The sequence below is a fragment of the Saccharomyces mikatae genome (assembly GCF_947241705.1).
Source record: "Saccharomyces mikatae IFO 1815 strain IFO1815 genome assembly, chromosome: 16".
Classification (NCBI taxonomy): Eukaryota; Fungi; Ascomycota; class Saccharomycetes; order Saccharomycetales; family Saccharomycetaceae; genus Saccharomyces; species Saccharomyces mikatae.
Window position 1 is genome coordinate 669,169 of NC_079271.1, and position 12,945 is coordinate 682,113.

Here is a 12,945-nt window from a genome sequence, read left to right on the forward strand (position 1 = left end):
TTTCAAACTACGAAAGAAAAAAGTAGTGAACCTCTACTATAGATTTTGTATATACGATTAATAAAATACACTACTATATGAAAACTACGTCAGACAAAGTTGCTGCCGTGCACACTTAGAGTATAGCACAAACATGACTACACATAAACTTACCCGCTGATTCTTGAATTTTTTCATTGCAAAGTTTAAATCATATTCTGAGCTGCCTCAATGTCCGCGCTGCCCGGTGGGTATGAGACCAAAAAAAGCGCAACTTTCCCGCTCTGAATGTTTGTTCAAGTCCTTTGCACAAATGCAGTGGGAGAATCGCACGCGGCCGAGACGGATGAAGCGGCCATTCAGGCCGCTTCATCCGTCTCGGCCGCATTTAGGAAGGGATCTTCATTTTGTTCGTTAATGAGGTAATCAAGGGCGTAGTACAGCGGGACTAAGGTAATCATCATAGCTCTATCCCCCCAATTACTTGAAGAATATATCATCTATAGAACCGTGGAATATCAATATACTATAGAGAATTACTATATAAGGGGTTACTCGTATCCATTAATTACCCAACTTTTTCATCCTTCACATAAATTCTCCCTTCTCGCTCTGTTTCTTTCTTTTCACCTTTCTTGTTATTCAGCGTAGAAAAACAAGTATATATCACATAGTTGTTTTTAATATACCAAAATAAACAAAAACAAGAATAGAATGCCAGCTACCAATTTGAAAAACATTGTTCATGAGTTAGATACCGGCTATGGATTAATGAGTTTAACCTGGAGAGCTGAGCCTGTCCCTCAGTCGCAGGCTTTCGAAGCGATGTACAGATCTGTTGAATTGGCCAAAGAACGGGGGCACAAGGCTTTCTTTAATGTTGGTGAGTTTTACGGCCCGGATTTCATTAACTTGACGTACGTTCACGATTTCTTTTTGAAGTATCCGGAGTTGAGAGAGCATGTAGTTATAAGTTGCAAAGGTGGTGTAGACATTGCCACGTTAACTCCCAAAGGCAGTCACGATGACGTCATTCAAAGTGTGAAGAATTCAGTGAGCGCTATCGGCGGCTATATCGACATCTTCGAAGTTGCAAGAATCGACACTTCTCTATGTACCAAAGGGGAGGTCTACCCATACGAATCGTTTGAAGCTCTTGCCGAAATGATATCCGAAGGCGTTATTGGTGGTATCTCATTGAGTGAGGTCAACGAAGAACAAATCAGAGCTATCAACAAGGACTGGAGCAAGTTTTTGACTTGCGTCGAAGTCGAACTTTCTTTGTTCAGTACAGACATTTTCCAAAACGGAATTGCCAGAACATGTGCAGAATTAGGGTTGACTATTATCTGTTACTCTCCCCTGGGCAGAGGGTTACTAACTGGCCAACTGAAGTCCAACGCTGACATTCCAGAGGGTGACTTTAGAAAGACTCTGAAAAGATTTAGCGATGAGTCTTTAAAGAAAAATCTGACATTGGTTAAATTCCTGCAGGAAGAAATTGTCGACAGGCGCCCCCCAAATAATTCCATTACTCTTGCTCAGTTAGCTTTGGGATGGATCAAACATTGGAACAAAGTCCCAGAATACAAAGGCGCCAAATTTATTCCAATTCCAAGTGGTTCTTCTATTTCTAAGGTCAATGAGAATTTTGAAGAAAAGAAAACCAAACTTACCGACCAAGAATTCAGTGCCATCAACAAATACTTGGCTACTTTCCGGACTGTTGGAGATAGATACGAAATGGTGTGAGGTCAAAACGTAAAGAATCGTTCGCTCTTTATATAATAAAAAATACTATGTAAAGATTTTGAATACAATATGCTTATTTCAGTACTACGGGTCTCCTTAAGTAGAAGTCAGCTTATTTTGTCCGTTGTACTTTAGGAAAAATGAAGAGTACAAGAATATTAGTTTCTTTAAAGATTTTGTCAGTTCTCCCCTAAAGGCAAACAACAGGCCTTGCACGATCACACCCTTTGCCAATTGAGGAAGGACTCCCTTCCAAAGAGATTTCACTCCTTCATTTTTGTATAGATACAAAAGCGCTTCTTGAAAAGTAGTAAATCTAGAACCCGCGCTTTGAAGCATTGTTTTAGCGACAATCAAAGGTTGTGTAATTAGGGTGGAAATCATCTTGGAAAGAACACCCAAAACAAAATTCTGAACCGCTGACAAACTGCCTACGTCGTTAGAGTGGTCATGGAAGAAAACCTCCTTAAGCCTTTGAAATGAGGCATATGTGATGGAAGGATTTATCGTCAACGCTAAACCTGTTCTTAAACCTTTCCAAAAAGCAGTTATGTCCCCATTGTTTTCATGATAAATGTCTTTGACAACGTTGCTAAATTTTGCGGACTCTGCAGAGTGAACTGTTTGTTGTCTCGTGGCTACTACAGCCATGGGGCTCGTAAAGAGCTGCGATATACTAGCAGCCGCGACACCTAACGCCAATTCTTCCACAGTGGAAGGTGCGGCAAATTTACTATGGCTTCCCAATGACTTTAGCCCACGTAGCTTGTGTTTCATGTAAAATTTTCTTATGAATGTGTACCAGAAGAAATATACAAAATTTTGCACGAAAGTGGCCACTGTGGTCACTGTCATACCTTGATACAAACCGAAAAATCCCTTTTCCCTAAATATGTTTATCATACAATCCAGAACATTCTTGTACCTCTTCTTAGGCAAAATCTTGCCTTCATTTTTGGATTCATTTGTGAGAGGAGATACTTGCGACTGGATAATCGTTTTCGATAGATCCAGCGGATATACAGCCATATTAGCCATTGCCGAAGCTACGGCGCCAGTTAAAGCTGCTTCTAGAGTCAGCATCGCTTATGTGTTCTGAAGTATCTCGCCCTAACTTTGAGAATTAACGACTTTTCGTATATTTTGTATAGCATCGTTTTTTTTTTTAGATTTTGCCCATCTTGTCCTTATATTTGCCAGTTATCAAAAATAGTCGCTCGGACCGACATGCAGAAATCGGATTTAAAACTCGATCCGAGGAGAACAAACCAAAATTTGCATAACTTTCACCATGTATAACACCCTCTAAATAGCAAAAGCCTAGTGCTTCAAGGGATGACTCAATTGAATCATCCCTTGGAAGTTCGAAAGGTGTAATATAAGCGCATTTGTTGCTGGCACATATACAACGATGTCTCATCGTAGTGACAAACACCTATCACCTTGCACGACAAAAATTTAAACAAGTACTTTCGACTCTAAAGAGTACAATGGAGACAACTAAAATAGACAAGACGCGAGCATTGAGAAGGCTGTACAATAACAATTTACCGAAGAACAGTAACGCAAGGCAATGTCACAGTACATCGGTAAGACCATCTCTTTGATTTCTGTAACTGACAACAGATATGTGGGGCTGCTAGAAGATATCGACTCTGAAAAGGGTACCGTAACTCTGAAGGAGGTTCGCTGCTTTGGTACAGAAGGTCGAAAGAACTGGGGTCCTGAAGAGATCTATCCAAACCCTACAGTATACAATTCGGTGAAATTCAACGGTAGCGAAGTCAAGGATTTAAGCATCTTAGATGCGAACATCAATGACATCCAGCCTGTTGTTCCTCAGACGATGCCACCCGCATCGCAATTTTCTTCCCTTCAACAAGTTCAATCTTCACCTCAAACTCAAACTCAAGTACAAGCGCATTCGCCTCCTCAGGGGGCAAAGCCCGATTCCAATGTTCCTGCCGCAGTTACTGGATATGGTGTTTATACTCCTACTTCCACAGAAACCGCTACTACTAACATAGGTGATAATACCATTTCAGAAGACGTCAGTGTAAACTCACAAAGCAGGAATAAACGTACGGATAGTGAACATGAGCAAAGGTATCAAAGAAATAAGAATCGATTGACTAATCGCCCTCCTCAATCGAACCGTAATTTCAAAGTCGAAATTCCTAACGAAGATTTTGACTTTGAATCGAACAACGCAAAATTCACTAAAGAAGATTCCAATGATGCTGAAAAAGAACAAGAACTGGAAGCCACTGCTCGCAAACAGGACGAATCTGATGAAGCCTTTTACAATAAGAAATCATCTTTTTTTGATACCATCTCCACTTCTACTGAAACTAATACCAATATGAGATGGCAAGAAGAGAAAATGTTGAACGTTGACACTTTCGGGCAAGCTTCTGCCAGACCAAGATTTCACTCTAGAGGTCGTGGCCGCGGTCATGGCAGTTTCAGAGGGAATAGAGGGGGAAGAGGAAGAGGCGGCCATCGTGGAAACTACCAGAACAGAAATAGCTACCAAAACAATGGAGGGGGATTCCAGAATCAGAACGATTATCACGGTAGGTCAACCAACCAGTTCTCTCAATCTTCTTCAAATGTCGAGTTTTAATATGGTGCGTCTATGTAAATTAAATATACCTTCCAGTATGTACGTACGAAAACGAACTAATAGGATTATAGTCCGCTTTTTTTAAAAGAAATGTTTCATATATATCGCAACACATAGGTTGCGCAGACATTCGTTATAATGTTGTGAGTGTCGTGTCATTATGAAGCTATGCGAACATTAAAATCTTACATCATGAGGATAGCATTTATGATTCCTTCCGTCCGGCCGTACACTTCTGTTCTTGTCTCTGGCCATGGCCTTTCTCATATCAAAGGCATCTTTATTGTCATCTACTTTCTTCAGCGTGTCTGGATACCCATCTTTGCTTGAATTATAATATCCTACTACTCTTCTAAAAACACTATATCCTAGTTTTTCGTAAAGCTTTATGGCAAGTTGGTTATTACATTTGACAAAAAGATCGATAAAGTTGACTTCATGGGGCATGACATCCGTCATGGTCTCCAAAGTGTTACATAGCTTCGAAGCTAGCGATATTCGACGAAATCTTGGAGCCACTGTCACTGCAGTTATATGAGTGTGCCACTCTGTCGTTTTACCTTCTGTTTTTGCCATCATATAGCCCGAGATATTATGTTTGCATTCAGGATCAACAGTCATTTCCAAGCTCTTGAAAAAAAGGTCTGGCCATATTATCATATACTCAAAATAAAACTCGAGTGGGAAGTTCTCTGTTAATATATCAAGGTTAACATTATTTGCTTTGAACAAATCAATAGGCTCAAAAGGTTGAAGTGTTGTCATTTTTGAGTCCACTTATCCCCTTGCCATATATATTCTTGACGACTACAATCGTTAGTGTAATGCACTATTGTGTTGTAAAGTTTGTTCGATATTAATATGATGTGAAATTGGAAAAAAGAGTAGACACGCCGAAGATAACATCCGAACATTCAACCAAACCCATACATATTAGTATCTCTCTCTAAAAAAAAAGTATTTTCTCTTTTCAGTGCTTATCCAGATGTTTCCGTCGCTAGCCGTCCGCGCACAGACCGGCAGCCTGGCATCTATGAACGACCTTCCATCCTGTGCTGTGCAGAGGGGATCCTGCTAAGCAGTACTGCTTTGGAAGGACTGTGATTGTCAGAGCACCTTGTCACTGCCCCTTCGTAGTTTTCAAGATAGAGATACTATTAGTGGTATCACTATTAAGAAGTAATACCTGTTTTGAGATACAAGTCCCGAAATCAGTCAAGAACAGCAAACAACAAGAAAAGATGGGTAAAGGTAAGCCAAGAGGTTTGAATTCCGCTAGAAAGTTGCGTGTCCACAGAAGAAACAAGTATGTACAATTATAGGAGATTCCACTCAGGATGAAATATTTTCATAACAGAGAGAAGGAGGAAGTAGCTGTTGCTACCATAAAGCGATTGGATGTACCCGCTAAGTTATCAATAACGAATCATGCTGTAAAAAGCTAAGATGATCCTCTTTATTTTTCATACTCATTCAAATTTGCCATCTCTTCTATGAAGAAGAAAGTCCGTTTTGCGATTGTAGAGAGAATTCGGCGAATTTAGAGTGAGAAAAGTTGAGAAAAAAGAGTAAAAAACTGCGATAGAGTTTTCCCCTTCTCAGATTATAAACCCAAAATATAAGAGGCCCGTTTACTAACGTTTATTATTTTTTTGATGAAACAATGTTTTGTCAAAAGTTAATCTTTTAAAATAGCCGTTGGGCCGAAAACAACTATAAGAAGAGATTATTGGGTACTGCCTTCAAATCTTCTCCATTCGGTGGTTCTTCCCACGCTAAGGGTATTGTTTTGGAAAAATTGGGTATTGAATCCAAGCAACCTAACTCTGCCATCAGAAAGTGTGTTAGAGTTCAATTAATCAAGAACGGTAAGAAGGTTACTGCTTTCGTTCCAAACGATGGTTGTTTGAACTTTGTCGACGAAAATGACGAAGTCTTGCTAGCCGGTTTCGGTAGAAAGGGTAAGGCTAAGGGTGATATTCCAGGTGTTAGATTCAAGGTCGTTAAGGTCTCTGGTGTCTCCTTGTTGGCTTTGTGGAAAGAAAAGAAGGAAAAGCCAAGATCTTAAGCAGATTTATATTACGATTTCATAATTCGAAAAAATTCTATTGTGTATGTATATGCTTAAGAGATTTAAATAATTCTTCAAAATCATCAAACATTAAATTTATTCGATAGTTCTCATATGTTGAAGTATCAAACGTTATTTCAACTTTGTTAGATAATACATTTATATATAAATTACTCGAAAACTTGCACAATGAGCAGTCTTTTTGATTTATTTATGCTTTTTGTTCAATCTTGAGGTCAATCTCTTGTACATCTCACTGTTATTTAAAGTAGAACCGACACCGACAGCCCTTGCGCTTGTAGGTGCTGCGCTAAGGTTACTTACAGGGGCATACTTGTAATCAGTAGTAGTTTGTGCTGGTGCAGCAGCTCTGTTTCTCCTTGCGGCCGCCTGTTCGTACAAAGTCTGTACTGAAGAACCGCGAGAAGCAGGATCCTCACCAGACTTGGACTTCTTCTTTTTCCTATTTTTGGCAGAGTCCATAACAGATTTCTTCCTCAATTTTTCAGAATCAAACTCTAGTTGCATTATTCTCTTATCTCTGTAGTTATCAGAAGCACCGATAATAGGTCTTGTCCATTCAGCAATTAATTTTTCAGCCAACCTAGCTAGTTGAGCTTCAACACGTTTAGACTTCGTGTAAAAGATAACCACTCTCCCCAAACCACTTTCCTTCAGATGTTCAGTTTTCACTGGAAGGTCATTTAAAGCTGCAAAAAGCGATTTCTGAATTTCAAAAGATGGCAGAGATCCATCGGGCAAGGGCTCTAACCATATCCTGACACTTTGAAGTAAATTATTGTCCAAAATGGTGTCGGCCAAATTTGCCTTTGACAGCACGCTTACCACTTTTGGCAACAACTTGACCTTTTGCATGGCAATAAGTGAGGTATCTCCAGTTTCTATCCTCTTGTTTAACGTATCAATATCCAGTTGAGCTGCAATATTCATTTCATCTTTAAGCCTCAGAATTTTTTCATCTAAGTACTGTTCCAAATCGTCTTCGTCCCTTCTAGTTCTCCTAACTTTTGGTTTCTTCAAGATACGGTCCAATTTTTCTTCCAGTTCCTGTCTGCTGGTTGGAGTGGTACTTGAATCCCTCCCTTTACTAATCATGTTTTCTGCCATGGGCTGGGGAATTTCATCATTATGTGTCTCCTTTTCTAAGTCCTCATCCGACAAGTCTGTGCTAATATGCTTACGTTTCCTCTCTGCAGCTTCTACACCGCTGTTTTCGTCTATTCCGCCATCCTCTTCTTTACTTTCATCATTTATACCCTTCGTGTCATTAAGGTAATTTTCTGGAATTTCCTGAGATTCAGCAACTTGATTTTCATTTTGATTTTCGTTCTTCTCGTCCATAGTTGGCTCCTGTAAGGAAGCCGATCCATCTTCAGGTGTCGCTTCCACGACTTTGGGTTGTACTTGGTCGGCGGCACTCATTATCGAAATAATGTACCCACTCTTGCTGTAAATCTTCTCTATGTATCTCAGAGAAATAATAGACTTATCCGGAACCCTCAAGAAATATTTAGCGAGTATATCTATACAAATATGGTGAGCAGTACAGCTGACTGTTAACTCTTTTAAAACTTACCTTCAAGGAAATTCTGAAAGAAAAACCAGGTTACCCTTCTTTAGACCAATATTGCACATCATAAATTGAGAAAGGAATTCGAGAGTTTACTCTTTCCTACCAGAGACGGTAAACTGCTTTTAAAGAATTACAGCTTGCCACGAAAAGCATTCACCATCGGCATCACATAACTAACTACTATAACATGTTTGGTCTACCTCAACAGGAAGTCTCTGAAGAAGAGAAAAAAGCTCATCAAGAACAAACAGAGAAAACCTTGAAACAGGCCGCGTACGTGGCTGCGTTTCTCTGGGTTTCTCCAATGATCTGGCATGTGGTGAAAAAGCAATGGAAATAAGTGCCTAGCAAAAATAGAGAAGACCAAATTTATGTATATTGCTATATTTGTTTCACTTTTTGTATTTGCTTTAATGGATAATAGTCAAACCGCACCCTCCTTATATAGTTTAGAAGAAAACGTGTAAATATTTTCAAAATTGATACTGCTCTATTGAGCCTTAATTCCTTCTCTTTTCATTTGTATATGTGCATGATTATGCAGGAAGATTTTCGGCTTTTTCATCAAATTTCTATTAAATTTGACTAATCTTATTGAAACTTTAAGGTATGAAATATTCTTTTGTTACCGACAATTGAGTCAGAATTCATACACATATGGGGTTACCTGAAATTAGCTTCCTTCAAAAAAGCTGCATACTTGTGGAGCTGAAATTATTTTATCAAACATTGTTGCCACCCAAGGAACTGTATTGGAACCACCGAATAACTACAGAATTGAGCAAATTTTCTAGTATAAAGTACGCAAGGCCAACTTTTGCGGTAAACAATGGCACATTTCAAAGAGAAAGACCTAAACTAGACTTGATACTGGCTTCATCCGACGTTCAAAAACTGGCAACGGTTTTGTTCAATTTAAGAGCGTTCATAATGAGTGGCAAAGCGAGCCAGTCGACTGTAACTATGTCCACTGGCATTCAAGCAAATAAGGAAGAGATAAGTTACTTAGAACAGAAACACTCACGTCTGATAGATGCATGGAGTGGTGATACCGAGGCTCAAGACTCGCCTTTTCTTCGACTCCAACCGGATAGCAACCTATTATTTGCAAAGAGACCAGTACGTTGTGTTAATACTACGGAAGATGAGGATGTAAACGTATCTAATGGAGAGTTTTTCAAACTGCACTACAATCAGCATGAAAGAAGGAACGCTGCTTTGGTCGATGAATATTCTCAACCGCCCATCAAGAAAGGAGACGGGCAATACGGGCCAAATTTAATTCACTTCAAACCTTCGTTGTACTATACGTATTCTTCCCTACCAGCAAGTATGAAACTTTGGTTAGATGGCTTAGAGGACAACCAAAAGACATTGATGGAAATTAACGATAAGTCTGCTGAAAATTTAGACATATTATTACATGGATTCAAAGGATTTCCGTACAGGAACAGTTAGAGAGGACTAGACCTCCACAGGTGCTGCTTATACTCAACTTGATTGTATGATCACATGCACAAGAGTTTACTTCTACTCATATATATCTTCATAGTATGCTATACTTACCGAGAGAGCTTATATTTTAACACATTTTGTGACATTGATTAAGGTGCTCATATAATATCTTGTATAGATATGCAGCACCTACAAAGATAGCGAATGATTGAATCAGAATTCATCGATTTCCATTAATGATTTATTATTAACGCGACGCGTCTTAATTTTTCGTGAATATTTTAACATGGGAATAGATATATTCATAATTGTAAACTGCTTGACAAGTATAGTAGAAAAAGGCAAACTGTGACGCAAGGACATCAGTAAATACTAGTATGGTTTCGGTTATAGACAAGCTTGTTTTCGACTTTGGTGGCAAAACTATAGTCTCTCTCGCGCCAGACAATAACACTTTGTGTGTAGCTAATAAGAATGGCTTAACAAAGATCCTGAAGACGAATAACCCAGAAGAAGAACCAGAGACACTAGATTCTTCCAAATTAGTCTCTTCTATTAAATGCTATTCAAACTCTCATTTTTTGATGACCACAATGCAAGGTGATGCTCTAAAGTACAACATTAATTCTACTCAAGAAGAACTATTAGCTAGATTTGCTTTGCCCCTACGTGACTGCTGTGTGATTCATTCAGGTAAAATGGGCGTATTCGGAGGGGACGATTTAGAGCTAATCCTTTTGGAATTGGACGATGAAGGCCACAAAAAGCATACCATTAAAATCGATGAACAAGTTTCTCAAATTTCGTACAATTCACAAATGAATATTCTAGCAGTTTCAATGATAAACGGTAAAATTCAACTTTTTTCCCTAACATCCACTATTCCTAATAAAGTTCACGAGTTAAATGATTACATTGTAGCCAATTCATACGATGATACACACAGAGATAAGATACTCTCGAATATGACGGATGACGTCGATAAAGACAGCGATAATGACCTGAATGAAGCAGCTGATTTAGATGAGAACAATGTTACTGATCCAGAGTTTTGTTCTTCCAATAGGATATGTACAAGAGTAGCTTGGCATCCAAAGGGTCTACATTTTGCATTACCATGTTCTGATAATACGGTGAAAATATTTACCATAAAGGGTTATTCTTTGAAAAAAACATTGACGTCTAATCACTCTTCAACGAAGGCCCATTTAATTGACTTGCAATTCGACCCATTACGCGGGAATTATATTGCAGCAGTAGATTTAAATAATAAGCTTACTGTATGGAATTGGGAAACATCCGAAATCCACTACACAAAGGAATTTAAACAAAAAATTACTAACTTTGCTTGGAAAATTCAAGCAGATTCTAAAACTCTAGATCTTATTTTAGGCACTTGGTCCGGTAATATAACTATTGTCCAAAATTTAGCAGAGTCCGCAGCAACAAATATACCTGATCAATCTTTCGTCGAATCTTCAACAAAACAGGGGCTTTTTGTGGATTCTGATTCTGATTTGGAAAATTTAGAAAGAGATGGAGATGCAGACAAAAGCGACAAGATGTTTTCTGATATTACACAAGACCAAAATACAGAGGATGTGTTCACTCAAACTCATGACGGTCCCAGCGGAGTGAGTGAAAAGAGAAAATACAATTTCGAAGATGAAGAAGACTTTATTGATGACGATGATGGTGCGGGCTATATCAGTAATAAAAAACCACATAATGGAAATTCTTACTCCAGAACACGTAGAAATCACTCGTTACCAATCAATTTGACGAGCCCAGCGAAATTTCGTTATATGCCGTTTTCTCCAGCAGCAACACCTTTTGGTTTTACCGATAGACGTTATTTAACAATGAATGAGGTAGGTTATGTATCTACTGTCAAGAATAGTGAACAATATAGCATAACAGTTTCATTTTTTGACGTTGGTCGTTTTCGGGAATACCACTTTGAGGACTTATTTGGTTACGATTTATGTTTCTTAAATGAAAAAGGCACCCTCTTTGGCCAATCCAAGACCGGACAGATACAATATAGGCCACACGATAGCATACACTCAAATTGGACCAAGATAATTCCTCTAAAAACTGGCGAGAAACTAACCAGTATAGCAGCTACCCCAGTTCGCGTTATTATTGGTACTTCGTTAGGCTATTTTAGAAGCTTTAATAAATTCGGGGTTCCATTCTCCGTTGAAAAGACATCTCCAATTGTAGCATTAACTGCCCAGGATTATAGAGTTTTTTCAGTACATTACTCGCAGTTTCATGGACTTTCGTACTCTTTATTCGAATTAGGCCCTTCGATTACAAAATACTATAAAAGAGAACTTCCACTTCCAATGAACTTACCAAATTTTAATTCTGATATGGCAAAAGAAGCAAATCTTGACTTCTATAATTTTAATCCGCTAGGTATAAAAAGTTTGTTCTTTTCAAGCTATGGCGATCCGTGCATTTTTGGTTTTGACAACACACTTCTATTATTATCAAAGTGGAGATCATCTGAAGAAAGCAGATGGCTACCTGTTCTCGATAGTAATATGGAAATATGGAAAATGTCAGGAGGAAAGGAAACGACCGATATACATGTTTGGCCTTTGACTTTGGCATATGACACATTAAACTGTATTCTAGTCAAAGGAAAACATATATGGCCTGAATTTCCTCTACCTTTGCCATCTGAAATGGAAATTAGGATACCAGTACTTGTTAAGAGCAAGTTGTTAGAAGAGAAGAGAGCTTTATTAAATAAAAAGAATGAATTTGAAGCTACAGGGGAAAATGAAGAGGAAGACGACAAAGAAATAGAAGTTCCCGTTTATATGGCAGCAGAAGAAGAGTACCTGCGTACAAAGGTCTTATCAGAATTGCTGACGGATACGCTGGAAAATGATGGTGAAATGTACGGGAACGAAAATGACGTATTGACAGCATTAAATGGCGCATATGATAAGGCTTTGTTACGTCTATTTGCAACTGCATGCTCCGACCAAAATGTTGAAAAAGCTTTTTCGCTTGCTTATGAATTGAAGCAAGATAGAGCACTTAATGCAGCTGCTAAAATATCAGAAAGAGCTGAACTAGTCTCTCTCGTTAAAAGAATTAATGATATACGGGAAGCTAGATATGAACAGCAACTGAAATAACAAGCAAAAGTATCTATAACTATATAATAAAAATCATTCAACACACTCACAATGTTATTCAGAATGAGCGCCATTAACATGACGACGTATTTGTTATGGATGCGACAGTAATGAGGCAGTACGTTTAACGTGACCTGAAATACAAGCGACATCTTTGCGAATTTTCGCGAAAGGAGAAAGTGAAAAAATATGAAAAAAAAAAGATGTCATATTTCAGAGATGAGCTTCAAGAAAACGCTGTAATACCAGACTTTGTACCGCATATATTCAAACAGCTACCAAATTATAGCTCCCCATCTTCTCTTTATTG

The 12,945-nt window shown here is 38.5% G+C and overlaps 9 protein-coding genes across 9 annotated transcripts; 6 read left to right on the plus strand and 3 right to left on the minus strand.

Moving 5' to 3' along the window:
* Positions 1-693: 693 nt before the first annotated feature.
* SMKI16G2800 (pyridoxine 4-dehydrogenase) lies at positions 694-1,731 on the plus strand (the record flags this gene model as incomplete). The annotated part of the gene is made up of 1 exon (XM_056226374.1): positions 694-1,731. One exon carries the CDS (start codon positions 694-696, stop codon positions 1,729-1,731), a length of 1,038 nt encoding a protein of 345 aa, XP_056080099.1.
* A 96-nt stretch (positions 1,732-1,827) lies between these two features.
* ANT1 (Ant1p) lies at positions 1,828-2,814 on the minus strand (the record flags this gene model as incomplete). The annotated part of the gene is made up of 1 exon (XM_056226376.1): positions 1,828-2,814. One exon carries the CDS (start codon positions 2,812-2,814, stop codon positions 1,828-1,830), a length of 987 nt encoding a protein of 328 aa, XP_056080100.1.
* A 490-nt stretch (positions 2,815-3,304) lies between these two features.
* On the plus strand, positions 3,305-4,357 carry SCD6 (Scd6p; the record flags this gene model as incomplete). Its single annotated transcript, XM_056226377.1, has 1 exon — positions 3,305-4,357. The coding sequence occupies one exon, from the start codon at positions 3,305-3,307 to the stop codon at positions 4,355-4,357; it is 1,053 nt and encodes a 350-aa protein (XP_056080101.1).
* A 177-nt stretch (positions 4,358-4,534) lies between these two features.
* Positions 4,535-5,122, minus strand: NAT3 (peptide alpha-N-acetyltransferase complex B subunit NAT3; the record flags this gene model as incomplete). The annotated part of the gene is made up of 1 exon (XM_056226378.1): positions 4,535-5,122. The coding sequence occupies one exon, from the start codon at positions 5,120-5,122 to the stop codon at positions 4,535-4,537; it is 588 nt and encodes a 195-aa protein (XP_056080102.1).
* A 476-nt stretch (positions 5,123-5,598) lies between these two features.
* Positions 5,599-6,425, plus strand: RPS23B (40S ribosomal protein uS12; the record flags this gene model as incomplete). Its single annotated transcript, XM_056226379.1, has 2 exons — positions 5,599-5,663; positions 6,053-6,425. The coding sequence occupies 2 exons, from the start codon at positions 5,599-5,601 to the stop codon at positions 6,423-6,425; spliced, it is 438 nt and encodes a 145-aa protein (XP_056080103.1).
* Positions 6,426-6,635: 210 nt separating this feature from the next.
* Positions 6,636-7,871, minus strand: SPN1 (transcription factor SPN1; the record flags this gene model as incomplete). Its single annotated transcript, XM_056226380.1, has 1 exon — positions 6,636-7,871. The coding sequence occupies one exon, from the start codon at positions 7,869-7,871 to the stop codon at positions 6,636-6,638; it is 1,236 nt and encodes a 411-aa protein (XP_056080104.1).
* A 338-nt stretch (positions 7,872-8,209) lies between these two features.
* TOM5 (Tom5p) lies at positions 8,210-8,362 on the plus strand (the record flags this gene model as incomplete). The annotated part of the gene is made up of 1 exon (XM_056226381.1): positions 8,210-8,362. The coding sequence occupies one exon, from the start codon at positions 8,210-8,212 to the stop codon at positions 8,360-8,362; it is 153 nt and encodes a 50-aa protein (XP_056080105.1).
* Positions 8,363-8,679: 317 nt separating this feature from the next.
* On the plus strand, positions 8,680-9,480 carry MSS18 (Mss18p; the record flags this gene model as incomplete). Its single annotated transcript, XM_056226382.1, has 1 exon — positions 8,680-9,480. The coding sequence occupies one exon, from the start codon at positions 8,680-8,682 to the stop codon at positions 9,478-9,480; it is 801 nt and encodes a 266-aa protein (XP_056080106.1).
* A 374-nt stretch (positions 9,481-9,854) lies between these two features.
* On the plus strand, positions 9,855-12,635 carry CTF4 (chromatin-binding protein CTF4; the record flags this gene model as incomplete). The annotated part of the gene is made up of 1 exon (XM_056226383.1): positions 9,855-12,635. The coding sequence occupies one exon, from the start codon at positions 9,855-9,857 to the stop codon at positions 12,633-12,635; it is 2,781 nt and encodes a 926-aa protein (XP_056080107.1).
* Positions 12,636-12,945: the final 310 nt, after the last annotated feature.